At 35.2% G+C, this 21,801-nt stretch overlaps 1 protein-coding gene across 8 annotated transcripts in view; it reads right to left on the bottom strand.

Annotated features, from left to right (window-relative positions):
- RANBP17 (RAN binding protein 17) overlaps positions 1-21,801 on the bottom strand; it is a 315,779-nt gene that overhangs the window by 83,041 nt on the left and 210,937 nt on the right. For all 8 annotated transcript variants that reach the window (XR_014241506.1, XM_082380852.1, XM_082380855.1 and 5 more), the window contains 4 exons: positions 15,533-15,606; positions 14,423-14,503; positions 5,165-5,228; positions 4,965-5,073 (listed from right to left, as the gene is read on the bottom strand). Coding sequence is in view for 7 of the 8 variants with exons in the window: in XM_082380852.1 (XP_082236978.1) it covers positions 4,965-5,073; positions 5,165-5,228; positions 14,423-14,503; positions 15,533-15,606 (328 nt within the window). In the remaining variant the exon portion in view is untranslated. The remainder of the gene's footprint in view (positions 1-4,964; positions 5,074-5,164; positions 5,229-14,422; positions 14,504-15,532; positions 15,607-21,801) is intronic.

Below are 21,801 nucleotides of genomic sequence, written 5' to 3'. Positions count from 1 at the left end.
GTATGTCAAAGTGGTCTGCAAACTATAACTTTGTAAACAAACGTTAGTTATTATTGATAAAGAAAAGGAAGTTTCTTTCCTCAGCTATTTTTACTTCTATCTTTAGTAGCTATTTCTAGAATACTCTTCCCTTTTTATTCAAGTCATTTACTTGCTATTTAAAATTTTTCAAATTTAAGCTAGAGGTATCTTCAGGTGCCAATTACCTATTATAAGCCACAAAAGTAGATGGATACTATGCTACCTTCATCCCTAAAGAGAGACTCTCTCCTAATGTCTATAAACACCATTTTAATATTAGTATCCCCGTGATCATTAAAAGTATGACTGCTTGTTAGAGTTTGAATATCTGAGGAAGGTACTACTCAGATCCCATCAACATGCTTCTCATCTGAGTAGTTCAAGATAAGGTGCAATCATAAAATGTCCAAGGAAAATAAACTATGACACCGAGCAATTCTAAATCTGTGGTTGGTAAAAACTTAATTTGCAACTAACAACATTTAGTTCTCTACAAAACAAAATGCTTTGTTGTAGCTCTTTCCCACACTTCCCCTCTGCAATATTTGTCAACTGAATCACCTCCATTCAAATTAAACAAAATAGAAGGTTTTTATTTATTCAAGTATTTTACACTGAACAGCTCCCTGGAGCTGTTCACCATTTACTGACTTGGGTAATACTATCTTTCCTTTAGTTTATTAGATTGACAAAGTTAATTTAAAAATAACCTTGGGAACTTTAAGTGATTCTTGGTCAGTCACTATTTTCTCCTGTATGTATGCTATCTCATGAAGGGATTTTTTTGCATTAATTTTTTTTTCTTTCTCTCTCTCTCTTTTTTTTTAAAATTAATTTATTTTTGGCCGCGTTGGGTCTTTGTTGCTGCGTGCAGGCTTTTCTCTAGTTGCGGCAAGCGGGGGCTACTCTTCGTTGCGGTGCACGGGCTTCTCATTGCGGTGGCTTCTCTTGTTGCGGAGCACGGGCTCTAGGCGCGTGGGCTTCAGTAGTTGTGGCTCGCGGGCCCTACAGCGCAGGCTCAGTAGTTGTCGCGCACGGCCTTAGTTGCTCCGCGGCATGTGGGATCTTCCCCGACCAGGGCTCGAACCCGTGTCCCCTGCATTGGCAGGCGGATTCTTAACCACTGCGCCACCAGGGAAGCCCTGCATTAATTTTTATAATTTCTTAGAATACAAAAAATATGTGGCCAACATGAAACATCATCATTCTGACGATGAAATGCTTTCAATTCTGTTCTTTATACAAGTGAACATTTCGTCTAGTTTAGCCAAGGAGCAATTTGATAAAGTGGTACAACTGTTTATTGTCAACACCCCCCCCCCATTTTAATCTGAAATACAACCTGGGGCACATAGCCTCTAATTAAATTCATACAAAGTACAAATTATTGAATAGAAACCAAAATGCATTTCAAAGTAAATAGCAATTAATGTGACACCCAATTTCTTCACCTTTTTTAATCACTCCAATGTGCAGGGCTTATACACAAAGCATATTCAATTTCTTTTGTAGGATTCAATTAGAATATGCTTTATATTTCAATCCAAGAATCACATCCAATGCTTTGCAAGCAGGCTGGTTAGATGTTTTTTCTATGTGATTCTTACCAAAAAAAAAAATCACTGATATAAAAAGTTCCTCTTCAAACTTGTTTAATTTGAGAAGAATTCTCACGATCTAGTATTTCTCTCACTTAATACATGGATCTGTGCTTCTTTTGACAACATCACTACCTCTTCTTTCCTTGTTTCCATGACAGTGAACACCCAATAGAAAACTATAGAGCCATCTATATAGGAATTCTGACAGCAACATCCAGTCAATCTAGTTTGTGAGACAAGGCTTCAAATAATAAAACTGTGTTCAGCAGCACTCAACAAATGATTGTCTGTAAAGTAATAACTTGAACAGAGAGCAACAAGTGACTAATCGAGCACAAGAGTGGCCAAGTGTAGCTAATCACTTGCGAAAGTAATCAGCCACTTGATTTTTTTCTTGGAGAGCCCAATGATCAGACTACTCCTAGAGAGAACACAGCAGGCTGAGCTGATTTCAGGAGCCATGATTATGGCATTCTGGTTACAGTATACTTGTGTGTCATTCATTCGCCAAATACTAACTGAGCACCTACAATGTAGAGATACTGGGATTGGTACTAGAAAATATGAAGAAGGCAAAGTCTATACCCTAAAGGAGCTTAACATATTTTGGGAAGAAGAGCAACTCTGGTTCGTAACAGGGGAAGGAAGCTCTGATAATATATACCACAAATCGTCACTTGATGCTTACCATACACGTTTATTTTTAAAAGTGAAAAACACTAATAAATAAAAAAGTTTCTTTTCAGTGTACAAGTTCCATGAGTGTAGCTGCTACTGTTTTTACTTTTATCTATTCCCAGATTCAATTTACTTACATTGAGCATCTACCATGTACCAGGTACTTCCATACAGCCTGTCTTTCCTTTTTCCCAAGGTATCTAAAAACTGCTTTCAGTGTAACAGATATTTACCTTTAAAAAAAGGCTCTGGGGCTTCCCTGGTGGCGCAGTGGTTGAGAGTCTGCCTGCCAATGCAGGGCACACGGGTTTGAGCCCTGGTCTGGGAGGATCCCACATGCCGCGGAGCGGCTGGGCCCGTGGGCCACAATTGCTGAGCCTGCGCGTTTGGAGCCTGTGCTCCGCAACAAGAGAGGCCGCGGTAATAAGAGGCCTGCGCACCGCGATGAGGAGTGCCCCCCACTTGCCGCAACTAGAGAAAGCCCTCGCACAGAGACGAAGACCCAACACAGCCATAGATAAATAAATAAATAAATTAAAAAAAAAAAAAGCTCTGAACCAAAAAATTTCAATTTATACTTTATATGTTCTTGGGTTAAATATTTCAAAGGAATCTAATCGTGCAAAACCTAATAAAACCCTATTATTCAATTACATATTTTTACTTCAGTTTCTCATACCTCACAGCTTACATTAAGCAATACTAAATAAAAGTAGTCTTCAAAAAGGCAGCGTGCAATGCAGGGTCTTTCTGGGCATCATCGTGACTATCAATTATCAATGCAAAGATAAGTGCAGTAGTGCTGTAAATACTGACAGTGCTATCCTGTTGTTTAAGCTACCACAGATTTATGAGGGCTCCTTTTGTCCATAATGGCCGTACAAAAAAGGATCTTGACTCATTCCATTTCCAGGTCCTGAAGATGTGCGTGACATGAACCTCCTTCTAGGAAATTTCCTTTAGCTAGTTCTGTTTAACTTTGGTCTCCCTGCTTCTTTCACTCTGTTTGACAGGTCATTAGAAGAGCATTTTTAAGGCTTAGTCAACAAATTAAGTCTAGACAAGGGTGTTACTATCTCCTTTAATGCTTGGACAACAGGGAAAGCAAGAAGGCTAGCTCCTTGAGGGCAGGGGCCAGTATGCCTGACTGGTCTTTGTCTTGCCCTCAGACCTCAGCACAGGGTGCTCTCTAAATGATTATGGAGGACGATGACAAAGAGTCTGGGATGCTCTTCTGCTCTCCAAGGCAGCAGCTGAGAGGTAATACAGGCCAGTGTGCAGCATGCAAAGCTGTCACTCAGATCCTCCATTTGCCTAAGGTAGCAGATGATTGGGTTTTGCATGCCTGGTTTACACTCTTCAAATATTTATAGACAGTTTTCTTTGCCTCAAGCTCTACTTGTCACTTAGCCAAATTTTACATACATGGTTCTTTTAATCTTTCTTTAGAAATCAATCCCACTAAGCTCCTTAGTCATTCTAGTTGTATTTTTCTCAACTTTTGGCTGTTTGTCTTTCTGGTGACTTATTCTGTTGAAATGCATGAAAATAACATACATATGGAGCAGAGAAGGGTTTAGTCACCTTTCCATTACAAGGGTCAATGCCTTTTACATACAAAATGAAATTATTTATCCCTTTTCCTTATGTATGATCATGTTTTAAAAAAAATCATGTTTAAGTTGATAGATCAATTAATACATTGCAAGAGAAAGGAAGAAAAAGTATCACCAGTCTTACATTTTCTAAGGATGATATCATATTGTCATTGATTGAATTCTCTCATATGTCTATAAACCGATTAATTTAACCTGCAGTATCCAAACATGGGGGAAAATGGGAATCCAGAACAACGTGCTCAACACAGAGAGGCTTAAGTGCCCATTTTAAGGTAGCTAGCTATCTACCTGTGGATACTTCTGGCTAACTTCAGCTTTTCAATGAAACAAAAACAAGCTAATTTTTCCCATTAGAAAAGTAATACAGTAAGGAAAATTTCAAATAACCAGAAATGAGGAAAGTCACCTATAGTGCACTACTCAAAGACAACATTTAACATTTTTGAAGAATTTCATTTAAGCTTTTTTTTTTGATGCGTTGTTTTTTCCCTCCCAATGGGCATGCTCATAATCATTTGCACAGTTCAATAGCTTACTTTTTTGCTTAATATTATAACATAAAACTTCATGTATTACTTTGTCTTCAAGTCATAATTTTTAATGACTACAGACTATTCCATCAAGTAGATATGCCATAATTTTATAATTCCCTGTTGTTGGACATTTACATCATTGCCATTTTTCTTCTAGATTAAATGGCATTACAAAGAAACTCCTTGTTTATAAAGCTTTTCTGTATTTACGATTATTCTTTGATTTTGTAGCAGTACAATTAATGGATCAAAGGATACCCAGAAAATCAGTTTTGAAGTAAAGAGTTAATACAAGTACTATTTGAAGTGAAAAACACCATCTTATATACAAAAATTTGCCTTTTGGCTCTAATGCTAACAAGTGAATGCTCAAATCTCGGAAAGTTGTAGAAAACTGTCAAAGATGGCAAATTCCAATAAGTTAAATGCGGTACTCACAAATATGACACTTCTTTATTCACACAAGTATACTGTTGACCCCTTATTAATTAAGCTTAAATTCTTAACCTTACCTAGATCTACCATCAGAAGACGAGTGAGGGCTGTGTAGAAGGTTGTTCGGCACCTGAAGTCACTGAGACTGTAACTGTCACTGATGCCAAGAAAGGGGAAGTGTTCACTCTGATGAAAGCAAGAGAGCATCCAAAGTTACTAAGCTTTACCTAAACTACCCGGAAAACTCTAGTCATTAATTAAAGGAAATAAGACTCACCGTGTGATTTTTTAACATGAATTTCACGGCATCTATCTTCACAAGTTTTTTTAAAAGGATATAGGTAATAGAAGTTAAGGAATCTGGGGAAATACAATTGTCTTATCAATAAGTAATAGATCAAAAAATAACACTGAACTATAATGGCATCAGTTTCTATTTATGAAGAAAAAATATTTTTTCTAAAGAGTATTACTCCTATAGAAATGCCTTACATTCTGTTAAGAATGATAATCCATTATTAACCAGTGCAATTACTTTTCCTGTCTTATACATATTCTAGTTATGGAAAGCAAGAATGACTTTTATAATTAAGACAAAAACTTTACTATTAAAGCCTTGATAGTGGAAAATTAAAACTGACCCTTTTTACATTTTGGGTGTAACTTGGAACTTCTTTTCACTTAATATTATTTTATAAAAAATAATTATGAAAGATCCATAATATATTGGCTATCAAGAAAGAGAAAATTATTCAATTCTAAGAAACATGAGCTCAGTTAGTAGAAATCTAAGGAAGTTCTGTTTTAGATGAAGAAAATCAGAATACAATTAGGAGAATGTAGCAGATTGCATGTCCTCAAGTGTTGAAGGACAGGTTTAAAGGGCCTAATACTTCTCAAGTGCCTACTAGCTGTAAGGCATTTTATATTTGTTAACCCACCTAATCTTCATAATTACATTGTTAAATATTATTTATTATGTCTAATCTGTGGATAAGAAAACAGAAGCTCAGAGAAATTAAGTTACTTGCCCAAGATTACACATCTATGGACTGAGAGTGCTGACATTTGACCTGAGGTTTGATTACAAAGGCTGTGTTCTTTCTACTGTACCACATTATCACCTGAACAGTTCAACTCAGAATGAGAATAGAGTTGAAAAATCACAAACATGATCACAAAGCCTAAATAATTTCTGGTTAATGCCATCATCAAAGAAGGGCTGAAGTGGGTTCTAAGAACATCTATTCAGGACACAGACACCCTCTGCTCTTACTTAGGGTTTACCCTAAGTGTTTTCTAGTCATGTGTCTCCTACTCTAGCTAGGGCACCTCTTGGGCATTCCCTACATACTTACTCACACCTTTCTTCAAGCCATAATAATCTTACATGGTTCCATTTATGTCCCAATGAAAACACTGGCTCTTTTCCTTCACATCATCCCCAAATGCAGATGTATATTAACTCTCTACAGTGGGGCTGATAAGCCTAATTTAAAATTTTAGTCACTCAGGTGTGGGTGTAAAAGAGTAGAAAATGCACTGCAACAAAAGTTAGGAAACCTGGGCTTTCAGCTTGACTATACCATTCAATCAGCTGGATGAGAGTCTGAGTACTATACTCAGCAACTCTTAGCCTTAGTTTTCCTCTTCAGCAAACGAGGATATACCCAAGCTATCTTGGGTTGTGAGGCCTGTTGTAAGGATCAGATGATGCAGATGTCTTTGCTAACTGTAAATGAGAGAGGAGATACAAAGAAGCAGAGAATGAGGGCTTCCCTGGTGACGCAGTGGTTGAGAATCTGCCTGCCAATGCAGGGGACACGGGTTCGAGCCCTGGTCTGGGAGGATCTCACATGCCGCGGGGCAACTAGGCCCGTGAGCCACAACTACTGGGCCTGCGCGTCTGGAGCCTGTGCTCCGCAACAAGAGAGGCCACGATAGTGAGAGGCCCGCGCACCGCGATGAAGAGTGGCCCCCACTTGCCGCAACTAGAGAAAGCCCTCGCACAGAAACGAAGACCCAACACAGCCATAAATAAATAAATAAATTAATTAATTAATAAAATTAAAAAAAAAAAGAAGCAGAGAATGAACATTTACAGAATGCTTACTACTTGCAAGGTTAATTCTCACAATCCCATGAGATAGATTCTATTTTTCAAATGAGGAAACAAACTCAAACAATGAAATAAAACTTTCCAAAAGACAGGCAATTAGGATGATTTACATTCAAGCCCCTCTGACTCTAAGGCAACCCATTCCAGTTGCACAGTAAGCAACTGTATATTTTGCTTATTTGTACATTATACTGTAAACTTTCTAAGGGCAGTGGCCGCATGTATGCATTTTCCTCAGTACACTGCTCTCAGTGGGTGCTCGATGCACCATGTGTTTCTGGAAGGTTGAAACAAGATCAGGGCTGATAGGTAGCAAGTCTTTCCCTGCTTACAAAGATGCAGATTTGATGATTTTTTCCAGTGTAAATCACTGAGTAGAAGAATTGCCACTCAAACTTCACTCGGTTAAACAGCGGTGGGGATCAATAAGCTAAGAAATATCTTAAGTAATTACCAAATACAATTCTCTTACAATTGCAAAGTTAAAAGTGACAGGGTCTATGGGTAATAAGAATGCTGCCATTAACAGGAATCTTCCTGTCAGTGCTGCTAATAAACAGCAAGTCATGTTTTGACAATAGAATATTTATGGTAGCAATAAACAGAACATTTACAGGAAGAATCTCATATGCCAAAGACACATTTTCTGCAGAATTGCATCTGTGCACTTTGTACCAAGGCCAGCCTCACGGCCTTTTAATTACCTTCTAAAGAAAAAAAAAAAAGATTAAGAGTGAATTTTTTAACTTTTTTCAATAAAGAAAAAAATGAGCGTTCATCTGAATATTTATATTCCCCTATAGGAATTCAATTCAAAGCTAGTTATGGTCCTTAAGAGGATCTGTAATTTTTTTAAAAAGGTAAATGGATACATCATCATTATAATCTTCATTCTTCTCTAAGAGACTAGGGTTCTTGTAAGTTGCACCATTTTAGTTGGGTGGCAGTACCAGGTTAGATTTCAGAGGCCTGTTGACAACAGTTTTTAACAGTACGCGTGGTAATGGTGGTTAACAGTAACAACAGTAGTAGAAGTCCAGTAGAGTAAGAGAACTTAATAAAGGTCCCACATGGAACTTATAAATGGTAGAGCCAAGATTCAAATCCAAAGTTCAAAGGTCTGTGTGACTTGAAAGTATAAGCTCTTTTTACTAGGCTATCTCATATCCATTTGATTTTAAAGATGCCAAATGATTCTACAGAGATCACTAGCTTCTTGAGATACAACTGAAACTGGAACTAGGTCCCAGAAGCGACAGGGAAACTGTTCTTTTAGGATGCATCAACTCATTAGTGAGCCTTCATCACATCCAGGACTGAGCAAACTCCATAACCTGGCCGATACTAACTTACAAACAAAATGCTCATAAAATTTCTGTCTGTATCCACGTGGTTATGAAACCACTGACGAAGGTGAAGATGGCCTTACTGATAGTTAGCATGACAAATGGAGAAAGGCAAGAAAAAGTTGAAAGAATGGTATATCTTAGAGATGGTCAAAATTTTGAAAACTGGATCCTTTGAAAAGAAGGATAACCAAATTGAGAATGCCCTGGTTTCTTAAGTTACAGGTACCACACACTTTAGCAGCTAAGGGGCACAGGAGCACCAAGTATGACTTCAATTCATGCTATCAAGTCTTTGCTGAGGAACACCATATTTCATCAATCCTAAACCACCACTGATTATAAAAAACATCCTTATTATATGAGCTACTATGAAAGAAAAAGTATTTTAAAGTATCATCAACTATAAAACAGTTTATTTACAGAAGTGTTAAAATGTGACGAAATTTCTGTTTTAGAATCAAAGAAGTAGTATATTAGGTGCATGATATTCACTAAGCACAAGAGGATGGATAATGGTATTGATCTAGGCAATTATGTAAAAGCCATACATATTTCCAAATATTATAGATAGAATTAGATCCTGATGATAGAAGAAAGTTCACAGATAAGAAAATTACCTGTTGGAAATTACTGTAGGTAATATAGTATAAATATACTGTAGGTATATAGTATAATTACTGAAATATTAATTTAGCTATTTCAAAAGTAGAATTATGCTCATGAACCCTACTAGACTAAAAAAATCCAAACAGGTATAACCAAAATGAAACATCTTAAGGGATACTAATAACTACTTATAAGGAATAAGAGTTAAGGTTTAGTATCTCAGTAGGAGAGGTAACAGTATGTTCAAAAGGCCTGCTATGTGATGAAGTTTTAAAACTATAGAGAAAGGAAACAAGAGTCCTAATCCCTAATAATTTACAACTTAATAGGAGAGAGGACTAGCCAATACTAGGCTATATTATATTAATCACCAGAAATATAGATAAGAACTAGGTGTCCAAGAACATGAAGAAAAAGAAAAGGAACGAAAATGAAGTATTTAGTAGCACCTACTATGTGACTGGATGAGTAGAACCAGGTGCTTTATTATTGTTAGATAACATAGATATACTGTTATGTATTTATTATCTTATTTAATCCTTACAAAATCCTAAGAGATAGGTAATATTCCCTTTCTACAGATGAAGAAACTGAGTCTCAGAGAAATTAAATGACTCATTCATGTTCTTTCAGTTAACATAGTGGCTAAGGATTATAACTACTTCAGGATGGCTCTACCAAGTTTTTAGCTAAACCTGAAAATTAGAAGAGACCTAAGTGAGTTACAATGGATCAAATGAAGAGAACAGCACATGTGGTAATTCAGTGAAAGATAATGAAGGGTGTCAAGGGGAAGGCAAAAATAAATTTCCTTGGCCCAAGTATAAAGTACAAATTGTGGTTGAGTGGTGGATCAGGAAATTAGTTATGGGAACTCAATAAGTCAAGTACCATTAAAGAACTCAAGTTTAAATCAATAATTTTACTTTGACCCAAGAAGCAAGTGGAAGTGACTCTCGGCTTTTGGGAAGAAAAATGATCAGATCAAAACAATACTCGAGGAAGGTAATCCTGTGAAGCAAGAATAGATAAAGAACTGAGAGAAGGCCTGCATAAGTGGGCTACAGAAGAGGAGTAGAAGATTCTCACCCTTGATGCCAGCACAAAAACAAACAAATAGAGCAGATAAATTACGAGATGACTTTTCCAAAGATGATAGAGACAGCAAACAAAGAAATAAATCAACGTTTCTTTTGATGAGAAATGTTAATAGAAGTATGCCTGAGGGATGTAGCTGAAACCAGTTTTATTTAACATTCTGAAAACCATCTGGAGATGGTGATATTCGCTGAAATAAAGCAATACATTTTAATACTATTTCACAAAAGCAGAATTACTACGGTTTATTACTAAATATTTCCTGTAACAGACATACTCGATTTTACTTCCATCCTTCACCCTTATTTCATTCTAGACCCTTGTTTCATCTTTCATCCTTTAGTCTTTCCTAACCCCCCCACCTCATTCAGGATTCACCAAATCCTGGTGTACAGGAACTATGGGAGATAGTCCCAGTCTTAGAGAGTTAGTCTGAAGCCAAATGGAAGGAATTCTTTCTTTAACAGATAACCTGAGCCACAGCTTCACGGGCGTCCAGACTATGCACTTGCACAGGGGCCTCTGCTTATAAAGGCCTCTGCTTGGTTCAGTGCTCTGCTGCTGAGGACTTGAAATTCTTAATCATTTATGAACAAGGCACCCCACATTTTCACTTCGTACTGGGCCCCGTGAATTATGTATGTGGTCTTGCAATAACATGATGAAGTTATTAATTCTAAGAATTGTTGAAGTTAACATTATCAATAGGGTAAAGTGAGTTTGGATAAATTCATGAATTTATGTAGAACCCTTTAATGGGGTCTGTTTTTTAAAAGCTAAAGATATTTTGGGTTTTCTCAAACCTTTGAGGATGATGTAATAAGGGCAGCTACCAACAGAGGGCCTAACAGAAAATGAAATTACCTTTCTCATTATTATCTATCTGAAACCCAGAGACATGTAAATGCTATAAATTTTAGTAAACAATGAATTGCAGTAGAAATACTGATCAATTATTTTTCAAAGGAAGAAAAATTTGAAATAATGATTAATAAACAAACAGAATTTTGGATGAAATGTGATACTTCCCTCCCTCTTTCTCAGCATTTAAAATAAGTAAGTTTATTTGATAGCTCTGTATGACCCTTATTCTTGCTCCAGTTTTCCTGGCAGCTTCCTTGTCCTAATCACTTAAACAATCTTACTCCTTTCCCAATTAGATAGAAACTAGAATTTATGACTGGAAATAATTTCAAAGCAGGAAAAAGACCCCCAAGTATTAAACCTAACTGTGGAGGGCTGCCCCAGGACAGAGTCATTTCAACTCTGTGCCTGTTAGAGAAAGCTATTTAGAATCTGGAATTCTTGAAATTTAAAAAGTACATTAAAAAGTTACTAGATATGTTTGCTAAATGTATCATATATGCCACATGTAATGAATCTGCCGGGAAAACAAACTTTCTCTCAAAAAGGCCACTGGATTTTAAAATTACAATAATCTTACCAACTTAGAAAGCTTCAAATTTACCAACAGAAACCTTGGGGTAAATGCAACAAGGGCTTTCCAGTTAAAATCTAGGGACTTAACGTAATGGTATCCTCCTCACACACATTATTATTTGGAAAACTAGATTATTTCTAAAAACGTCAAGTCCGCCTTTTCCAAGTGAAGACAAATTCCCTTAGAGAAGAGCTTCTGGGGGAAATACCTGACTTTTCTGTTTAGGACATTCAGTTCTATTTTCTGATTAACTTAAGGCAGAAGTCCTCAAAGTATAGTCCTTGAGCCCCCAGCATCACCTGGGAGTTGATGAAAATGCAAATTCTCAGGTCTCAGTCTGACCCCTCCTAAAACAGAAACTCTGGGGGTGGGGGTGGGGTCCAGGAATTTGTATTTTAACAAGAACTCCAGTGATTCTGAGTATCACTAAAGTTTGAGACAGTAACCATTGGGGCCAGGTTACCATTCATTCCAGGTTACTCTGCCTTAGGCAAGTAAACACACGGCTTTTTAGCGCTTCCTAAAAATGAGGATCTTTTGTGATTTCAATTTCCAAACAAGCAGTCAGATACAAGACCACCAAGTTCAGAGACTGGCTGTGAGGACCATAAATAATGAGTAAGATTCACTCTGGAGAAGACAAAAATAGAAAAAACAAAAAAATAAGTATTCGAAGACATGCATTATAAAAGTAATAAGGAACATTTTGAAATTTTATAGTAAGATAACATGCTTTTCATTTATTTGTTACTAGTATTTTAAATACAAATATTTTGAATATTAATATATAAACATACTTCCATTTATAGAGGCCAAATGGTGATGATTTTTATCTTGCATAACTGTTCCTACTGCTGAAGAGTGTCACCTTATTTTTAACACAGAAATAATGTATTGCTTTAAAAATCAGGATTTAAAAACACATTACAATAAAGAAATCGATTAGAAACAACAAAACATGCATTAAGTAACCAGCAACTGCACTGAAATAGATACACCACTCACATATTCCATTATGTAAATGAATTCAAAGATATTTCATGACTGATCAGCTAGAAGGGACATAATGATTTATAATTCAAATAACTGAGCAGTGAAATCAAATTGAGTTAATATATATTTCTAAATATGCAAACCTGAAATAATTGTTAAAAAGTATAAATCAATGTACCCAAGTTGAAATTATGCCTATCCCTTGGTTTAAAACGCTAGCTTTTAAACTTTTATCTAATAAGCTTTCTGAAAATACGATTCTTTTATTAACTTCAAAAAAAGGAGTGCTCAAAAGCAGTAAGTGACTTGTAAAATAAATGGTTATAATCTTAGGATTAAAGAATATATAAAAGGTATAAGTGATAGGAAAGGATCTTTAATAGCAGATACAAATAAATTAGGCATTATGTAAATCATACAAAAAACAATACAAATCAAATTAATTTTATATTAGATTTCAATTTCAACCTAAAAAATAGGGGAAATCGAAACAGAGATATGTGCTATAAAATAATATAGGCTTCTTTCCAGATAATATGTTCTCAAAATAATACATTGTGAAAAGGCCAGAGTTTGCAATACTAGGAAGTACTTATAAACCACTTCATATGTTGGAAATAAAGAGCATTTCAGCATTATTATTAAAAAAAAATACAGGTTGAGTTTTTTTTTTTAATAAGAAAAAATACATATCTTAAAAAGCCAAAATGACCACTGGAATTGGGTTGTACATCACTTTCCAGTAAAAAGGAAAAACAGCCTGGACAGGTGTAATTTATCATTTTTCTGATTTAATATCAAAGAAATATATTAAAATAATAAAAAGAATCCTGAAATCCTCAAAATTTGTAGTGATAAATAGCCCTCCCTGTCTTTATTGCATTATACCTACTAACAGAAATATTGCATGGTGGATTTTGCCAGACAAGGACGATTATTTTCCAATAAAAAGTTGCATATTAAATTCCAGCACAAAAGTGGGTGTCTAATACTTTGGAAATCTTTTATGGTTTGCCAAGGAACACAATTTTAAACTTAACTAATATAAACATATTCCTGGAGTGAACCTACATTAAAGATTTCCATCCAATGCCACCCATTTTCAGAATGTTGTCCTCATGTTAAAATATCAGCTAATCTTAGTGGTTAACTAAACCAACACTTATTTTTCACAACTCCTATATATTTGATAGCTAACATATAAAAGACAATCTACATACTTCTCTCGCATTGGTAGAAACATTATAATAGTATCAACTATAATCTAATAAGAAAGGATGATTCTGGTTTTAGATTTTAAGAATCTGCTAAAGAGAAATCTAAACATTTAATGTGTAATGGGAAATCTTAATTTAGAGTAAATAAGATGTTGATTTGGTAGAGGAAATAATCAAAGAAGAGGTCAAAAACCTTGTAATTCCCTTTCTATTACTCCTTTGTGCCTCTTAACTAGTGAAAATAATATTTGTTTCAACTGAAGAACAATGAAGAAATACTGATTCTTAGGAATTCAGCTTTTATAAAATAATATTTTTGGAACATTTTGACATTCTTAAACTTAGTTACATTTTTTTTAAAACAAGAACGTCCTGACAATTATGAAAAATTATGGATTAAAACATATGTGGTTTGCGTACTTTCTTATATATCCATTTATAAACCTGGATGGGTATAAACATAATTTTAACTAGTTAGAAATCTGTATATCCATATAAATTCAATTGTGACTCTGAATAAAATTTTCATATTATATAGCTAATATAAATCTTTCAAAATTACACATTTACAGATAAGGCTAAATGAAAGGCTTTTTATTAAAAAAAAAAAAAAAAGAACACTTGAAAAATTATAAATAAGAAAAATACCTGGCCAATAGAATGCACTTGTTAGGTTGTTTATGTACATTATCAGATATAGTAAAAAGGATATCCAACAGAAAGGTCATTTAGGAACTGAAGAGTCCTTGAAATGACAGGCTCACATCTTCCCCAGTATTTAAGGTTTGTAACACTAAATATGAAAAAAAAGTTTTTAATTATAATGAAGGTTATTTGTTTGTGTAGGGAGAACATGGAAATACACATACACTTATGTCAGTTAAATGACCTAAATCACAAACATCTCATAAAGTGGGTTTAAATATCAATGGAACATTTTCTATTCTTTTCATAGCATATTCAAAATTATATACAAGCAATGCACAATGAACACTGCTCTCCAAATGGTGTATTATTCTATAAATACAGTTTTATAAATTAAAAAGTTGCCTAAATGTTTCACAGAAGAAACATTAAGTTTGTATCCAAAATAAACATAGTAGGGAGTGACAACAGGAGTTACAAAGGAAGTCAAATAGAGACTCACAGTTACTGCCAAGAAGTGAACCATCAAATTTGTGGTTCCAAAACTCACTTCCTATGATCATGATTGTATATCTAGCTTTGTTCTCTGCAAGTAAGACAGTGCTACCTATCTGTTACACAGATGAAGAAAGATGTCAAGTGGAGGCATAGAAGTTTAGGCTAAGTGTACAAAGTTATGTCTATGACCATAAACTAGTTAATTTTGCTAATATTGTAAGGATAATTTAAGGACAGTTTCCATGAATATGTCTCTGATAGCCATAGGTTTCTACTGGAATCAATGAATGCCCTGTCTGAAGGCAACCAAATCTCTCTCAATGATTCCAATTTGCAAGAATCTCTTGAGTTGGTCTTTAAAATTGAGTATTTTCTTTTTAATTAAAAAAGGCGGTCCAATTGAACTGAAGAGTCAAAGTCTGTAAACTTTTCAAAACCATGTTTTGATACTGCATGCTGCAGTAGTACGGATACCTTGACAAATAACATCTTTTGGATGGTGAATTTTAAATACGTGAAATTAAGTTTCAGATAAGAACAATGCTACCATTCTAAGAATTAAAGCATAATTTAAAAAGTCTCTTATTAAAAATTAATATTTCTGGAGAGATTTAAGCACAGTACAAAGGTCAAAGCAACACAACAACAGAAAAATCAAAGAACCAAAGCAGGAACTCACATTTTCGTCATGAATGTTTCTAGAACATGGTTGTCATCTGTTATTCCTAAGACTTCTGACATACGGGCATATACCTGCATGAAAACATTTATTGTTAAAAACTTTATCCTTAACATATATTTTCAAAAGACTATTCAAATTGAACAAATGTAAAGATTTAATGCATTGTTGCATCCACACTGATGTAGGGAACGAGTGGGGAGAACAAATTAAGAATTTAAAAAAATTCCTGTAATTTAAAAATTTACCCTCCTCTTTCTCTTCCAGGAAGCACCTCCCTTATTTTGAAATATATACACACCCACATAAACCCACATTCACATACTCATTTTATTCCCAGCATACCACATAACTTTTTTTTTTTCTCAAAGTGGTAATAAAGCACCCCTTTCTCAAAGGCAGGCGTATGCATGTAAAGGGCTGGAAAGTGGAGTGCCTCAATAAAAGATTCCAACATTTAAAAAATTTCCATCTATTCCAGATTTTAGCAAGCCATCAAATAATTCAGGATTATGTTAGGCAGCTATAAAAATAAGGATTTCAAAAATACGAGGAAGTTAAAGAATTCATAGAAAGTCTCCTCAAGTATCTCTCAATAAGCTCCCCCAAATATACAGATAGGTCTTACTTTCCATGCTGAAACTGAAATCCCAGGCTCAGGGATTCTCTGCTGAATACATCGGGGCCTGGGAATCCACTAAGCTTCCCATTAGGGAGTGATGGTTGCAGAGTTTGGGGTGTAACATTTCAGTTCCAACCTAAGCCACATTGAGCTTATAAACACATATCCCACTACAAGTGGGAAAATGCCACTGGCAGCCAGTGGAATATTCCCTCTAATAGCCTGGCAAAGCTGAGAGGTGGGTTGACACCTTCATACTCCCTGATGCTCTGGTATGATTCCAGGTTATCTCTGCCAGACACCAGCTGTATGGGATTTCTCTTCTCTGATTTGATTCCCTGTGATTGTGTTCTCTTACTCTCTCCTGATCTGCCTATTTCCTATGGTATGGCAACTTAGCTTTCACTCCCTCTGCCTTTTTTTCATATGTAAACACTACCTTGATATAATGTCATAGGTTGTGAAGGTGAGATAAAAATCACAGGACACCACAAATCATCCAGAGTTACATGGTGATACAGGGGAGGAAAGCTGTTCATTGCAGAGATCTCATGTTTGGATTTTAAACACTATTCAACCAGAAGCTTGTGTTCCAGGCTTTTGACTTAAGTCCTACGACCAGGAGCTCCTCAGGCCAGTAGAGTGAATCAGAGGGAGAAAGAGAGGGAAAGGAAGGGGCAGGTGAAAGAAGGGGCAGAAGGGTAGAGGGGAGAAGCTGGGGGAGAGAGAAAGAAAGGAAGATTGAGATTCAAGTTCCTGTTGCTTCTCCTGCTAACTTCTGAGCCCTAATTGAAAAGCATTTCAATTCCAGTATCTGTGACTTGGCTCATGAGAGTAGGCCTTTATCTCTTGTAAGATCAAAGCTATCACTGTTTTTGTAAGATGTCTGCTGCGAAGAGGGAGCTAGGGAGAAAGAACCTAGGGAGGTTAGTTACCACCAAATCCTCAATCATCAGAAACCTTTAAGCCCATAGAAGGTTCAAAGGAAGAATGGTTGTAAAAAGGGAAGTTTCCCTTATCTCAACATGCTCCAAAAGCTCTCTCATGAATGGGAGTAAGTCGGGCCCCTTGGAAAATCTGATATTGATATGACTATAGCACACAAGGCTCTTCACAACTTGGTGCCAACCTACCTCCTCATCTATCATTTCCCTCAACCTGAAGCCAAAATGAAATACTCATGAAATACTGAGGCTTCTCATGCAATTACAGATCTCTATGAGTTCATGTGCTGTTCATTTTTCCTGAATCAGCCTTCTTCCTCCTCTTGCCCTGATTCTCATTCAAAAGTCATCTCTGAAGCCTTCCTTCCATTTCCAGGTAAGGTAAGTTGTGCTCTCCTTTATGTTCCTATAGCGTCTGGTCCATTCCTCTAGCATGGTGCTTTTCACATTGTAATTGTTTGGGTGTCCATCTCCCCTACTACACTGTATTTTTATAAAATAAAATTTTACACTTTCAAGACTTTACAAATGCTATTTTTTATGGCAAAGATCAAATTAATCTAATTTTGATTTTGCCCATGCCACACTGAATAACAGAAATGTAACAAAAATGTGATTTTAAACATTAAGACATTTAAACATATTAAAAATATTTTTTAAATTGATAGTCCCTGCAAGGAAGTTTTCTGTTGTGTCTCTGGCATTCAAGAAAGAAGGAATCTAAGCAGGCAGGTCTGTTGTGCTCTGCTGTCAAAACAGCTTCTCAAAGCATCAGATTTGACCCAATAAGATACTGGAAAAAACAGTCAACATTGACACATGGCAGTGCTTTAATCCACAATTATCCTTGTAACTTGCACCATTCCTTTTATCATCCATTAGCTTTGATTCCCATTATCCCATCTAGAACTGTGTCAACGCTTGTGTCCCTCGGGATTTCTCTCCACTACTAGGATCTGACAGCCAAGCTTGAGTACTAAACAGGATCATTACCTCTTAAATCCACTTATCTGATCTACTGAATAGTAAATTGAAAAGCTCATTAAGAGCAACAATCTGATTTGTTTTCACGTGTGACAGGGTCATTTAAAATCAATGTATGATTACTGCATTTCTTTTAAAAGACCGGCTCACATTTTCCAAGGCACCTTATCATTCAGAGAGCATGCAGATAATACGAAAATGTCTTCGAACATCTGAAATGTAGTTATACCATAGATACACATAATTTGGGGGTGAGGACTAATCTGTCCAGTGAGGAAATATCTATAAGATTATTTATCATAAAGCACAAGTCAATGAAAGTTTTCTACAGAAAAAATTCTTACACAATATTTAGGGGTTTTCAACATTTTCCAAAACTTCTATCACTTTACCAAAAATAATTTTTATGACAGCAAGAAGAAACTACATCACAATACATACTCATTTTAGGGAAAGATATAGGAGTTGGCGTAAGAATGCAAGAAAAGGAAAAAAGCTCACTTTCAGTTCATAAGATTCCTAATCTTTTATTTCATAATCAATTAAGATAATTTGATCATAGTGAAAAATAAGCAAAAATCTAAGAAATAAGAGACTAATAAGCCCATTTGTGTTATCCTTCTCTGAAGCATACAATGAAGTTGAATAAATCGTTATGCTTTTGGTTATGTGTTTCACATAACCTAGTTTTTGCCTGTCAGCCTGTGCCTTCCTCCCTTTCTTCTTCTTCTTCTTTTTTTTTTTTAATATGCCTGTCTTTCTGTTAGGCTACAAACTCCCTGAGGGTGGAGATGATGCTCTGTCTTTTATCTCCCATGCCTAATACTCAATAAATGTTTGTTAACTGAATAACAAGAATGTAATGTTAAAATGTGTATTTTGGCTGATTCCATTTCATTCATAATTTTGTAACAAAAGGAAAACAACCAATAAGTGGTGTGTTTTTTTACGAAGAATTTTTTTTCCTGTAAAAATAATATATTCCAAATTCTACTCATTCAGGTGACCACTGGTAAAGTTTTGTTATTTAAAAAGATATAGTTCTTTAAAATTATTATTATTTTTTAATTGAAGTACAGTTGATTTACAATGTTGTGTTAGTTTCAGGTATACAGCAAAGTGATTCAGTTATGTATATATATATATATCTATTCTTTTTCAGATTCTTTTCCATTATAGGTTATTACAAGATATTGAATATAGTTCCCTGTGCTGTACAGTAGGTCCTTGTTGTTTATCTATTTTATATATAAAAATATGTAGTTTCAATGCTTAAATATTTCTGGAAGAAGCTCTCCCTGTAGATTCAGTAAGAGGAGCTCTCTCTCCTCCTTTGGATACTCAGAGCATCCATTGTTGCTGGCCTGTTAGTGGCACTTCTCATGTAATAGCATATTATCTTGTTATAGCACTAATTTTCTATGTTTATATGTGTTTCCTCCATTACTTCAAGCACGTGCTGCCTGAGGGCAGGGAAATGTCTATTTCTCTTTACATCTCCAGAAGTACTCAGAACACTATCTCGATAAACTTAGCAACATAGAAAAAGCACAGGTTTTGGTCCCAAAGATAACTGGATTTGAATTCTGCCACTAACTAGGTGTTACTTAAAGTCTCTGAATCTTGGTTTCCTATCTGAAAAACAGGAATAATAATAAAACCTACTTTATGGGCTTTTGGGAAGATTAAATGATGATACCTAACACAGAACCTGACATTTAGCAGCTACTCAACAAATGCTGCTTCCCTTCCTACCCCCTTTCATGGACCCTTTCTAATAGTAGGTGCTAGTATTGTCAGCTACTACCTTTCCAAGAGAAAGCTCATTACATAAAAAATAACAGAAGGGTAAGAAAGGGCTTACCTTGAAGACTTTCACACAGAAAAAAGGTTAAAACAAACAAAACCCTAAATTTGTATTAACTTTGAAATCTTGCTAATCATGGTCAGAAACGGCATTTGTTAAAGGCATAAAGCTTCAAAATTGCATGATACAAAACCAAATTCTTTCTACTTCTAAATAGTTATTGTCTTAGAAGGTAGAAAAATTACCCATTTTAGCCAGTCATCCATCTCTCTGGCTCTTGAAATACAGGAAGTCATCAGAAATGTAAGAAATTATCATTATTACAGACATAAGAAGGCATGCTCCTAAAAAACTGTCTTAATATGTTTTCTTATCTCTAGTCATTCTACTGTGAAGCTTCTTTTAAACTTCAGAAAAGAGCATTTGGATATGTATATAACACTTCAGTGACCCACTTCTCTTCTTTAACTTCTAAACTAATCAAGTGACAAATAATGTCTGAGCATATGCAGGTAGTTGAAATGATCTTATATCTGGTTTTTAAAAAAGAAGCCAGACAAGATAAGAAAACCAGACAAGGGAATACACATACAAACAGCAATAAGGTTTTGAGCTGTAAATTTAATTTAATAAAGAACAAAAGCATGTGCTGTGATAATTTTTAAAATTGCTTTCTTTTTCCAATCCTAATCCTTGGTCTTGGGTATCTGCAGTGTTGTCTCTAACATTCTGGTTATAACTTTGAAGAAACTAATTATGTCAATCCTTAAATTTGAAGTAGATTACAGAACTGGGAAACCCAGAATATTAGTTCCTAAAGGTTGTATGGATAGATAATGACAGTCACAGAAATTCAATAACAGCCCTCTATGAAATGTACTCAAAAGCACCGCATGAAACAAATTAAAAAGAACAATGAATCTCTCATTGTGTGCAAATAAGAAAATAAGAGAAAACACTGGTTCTATAGGTTTTCATAAGAGTTGTTACAATGAATTAAGATTTTGGATAATGAATCTTCAGAAAATTACAATAAGTTAATACCCTTAGGCCTTCTATAAATGTTTAAGATGTTATAACTTCTCAAAGAGCTTTTATAAGCAGGCTCAGTGCAGAAAATTAGCAGTGCTGTGGAAATCAACAACAAAGTATTTTGCCATCAGATGATATACTTTCCTGAACCAATTTAGTGTAAAAAAATTCACATCCAATAATACAAAATTGATACCATAAAAATTTAAAAACTCAACAATTATGAATTTTAAAGTATTGTTTTAATCTATTGAAATGACTTATAAATCAAGATTTTTATTCTTTATTTTTTGAATTTTATTTTATTTATTTTTTTATACAGCAGGTTCTCATTAGTTATCCATTTTATACATATTACTGTATATATGTCAATCCCAATCTCCCAATTCATCCCACCACCACCACCCACCCCCCACCACTTTCCCCCTTTGGTGTCCAAGATTTTTAACTGAATGTAATTTGGTAAAGCAAAACCTGTCACTGGAAAGCATTCAATATAATAAAAGCATTCATGTTCCTTAGGAAAATAATTTTGGAACGGAGTGTGAACTCACTTATCATGAGTAAGAAACCAATTTCCATATTTTTGTCTTAGGCTTCAAGTGCCCTTGAAGCCAATGCAGTGCTCTCTATATGAGATCCATTAAAGAGAAAGGGAGGGGAGGGAGAAAAAGGAAAGGTGTAAGAGGAAACTAACAGAGCATTTAATGACTTGGATCTAAACAGTTTGGACCTAAAGATATTGAGCTCTCTCATTAACGTTTGAAGCAGAATAAAACATGATCGTCACAATTAACTTGTGACCACATCAAGAGAATTAATAGTACAGACATCATTGTTGCATATTAAATACATAAACTTAAGTGATAATGAATAGATC

This window comes from Balaenoptera borealis, assembly GCF_965194805.1.
Source record: "Balaenoptera borealis genome assembly, chromosome: 2".
Lineage (NCBI taxonomy): Eukaryota > Metazoa > Chordata > Mammalia > Artiodactyla > Balaenopteridae > Balaenoptera > Balaenoptera borealis.
Note: the sequence above shows the minus strand (reverse complement) of the source record. Positions and strands in the feature narration are given on the sequence as shown.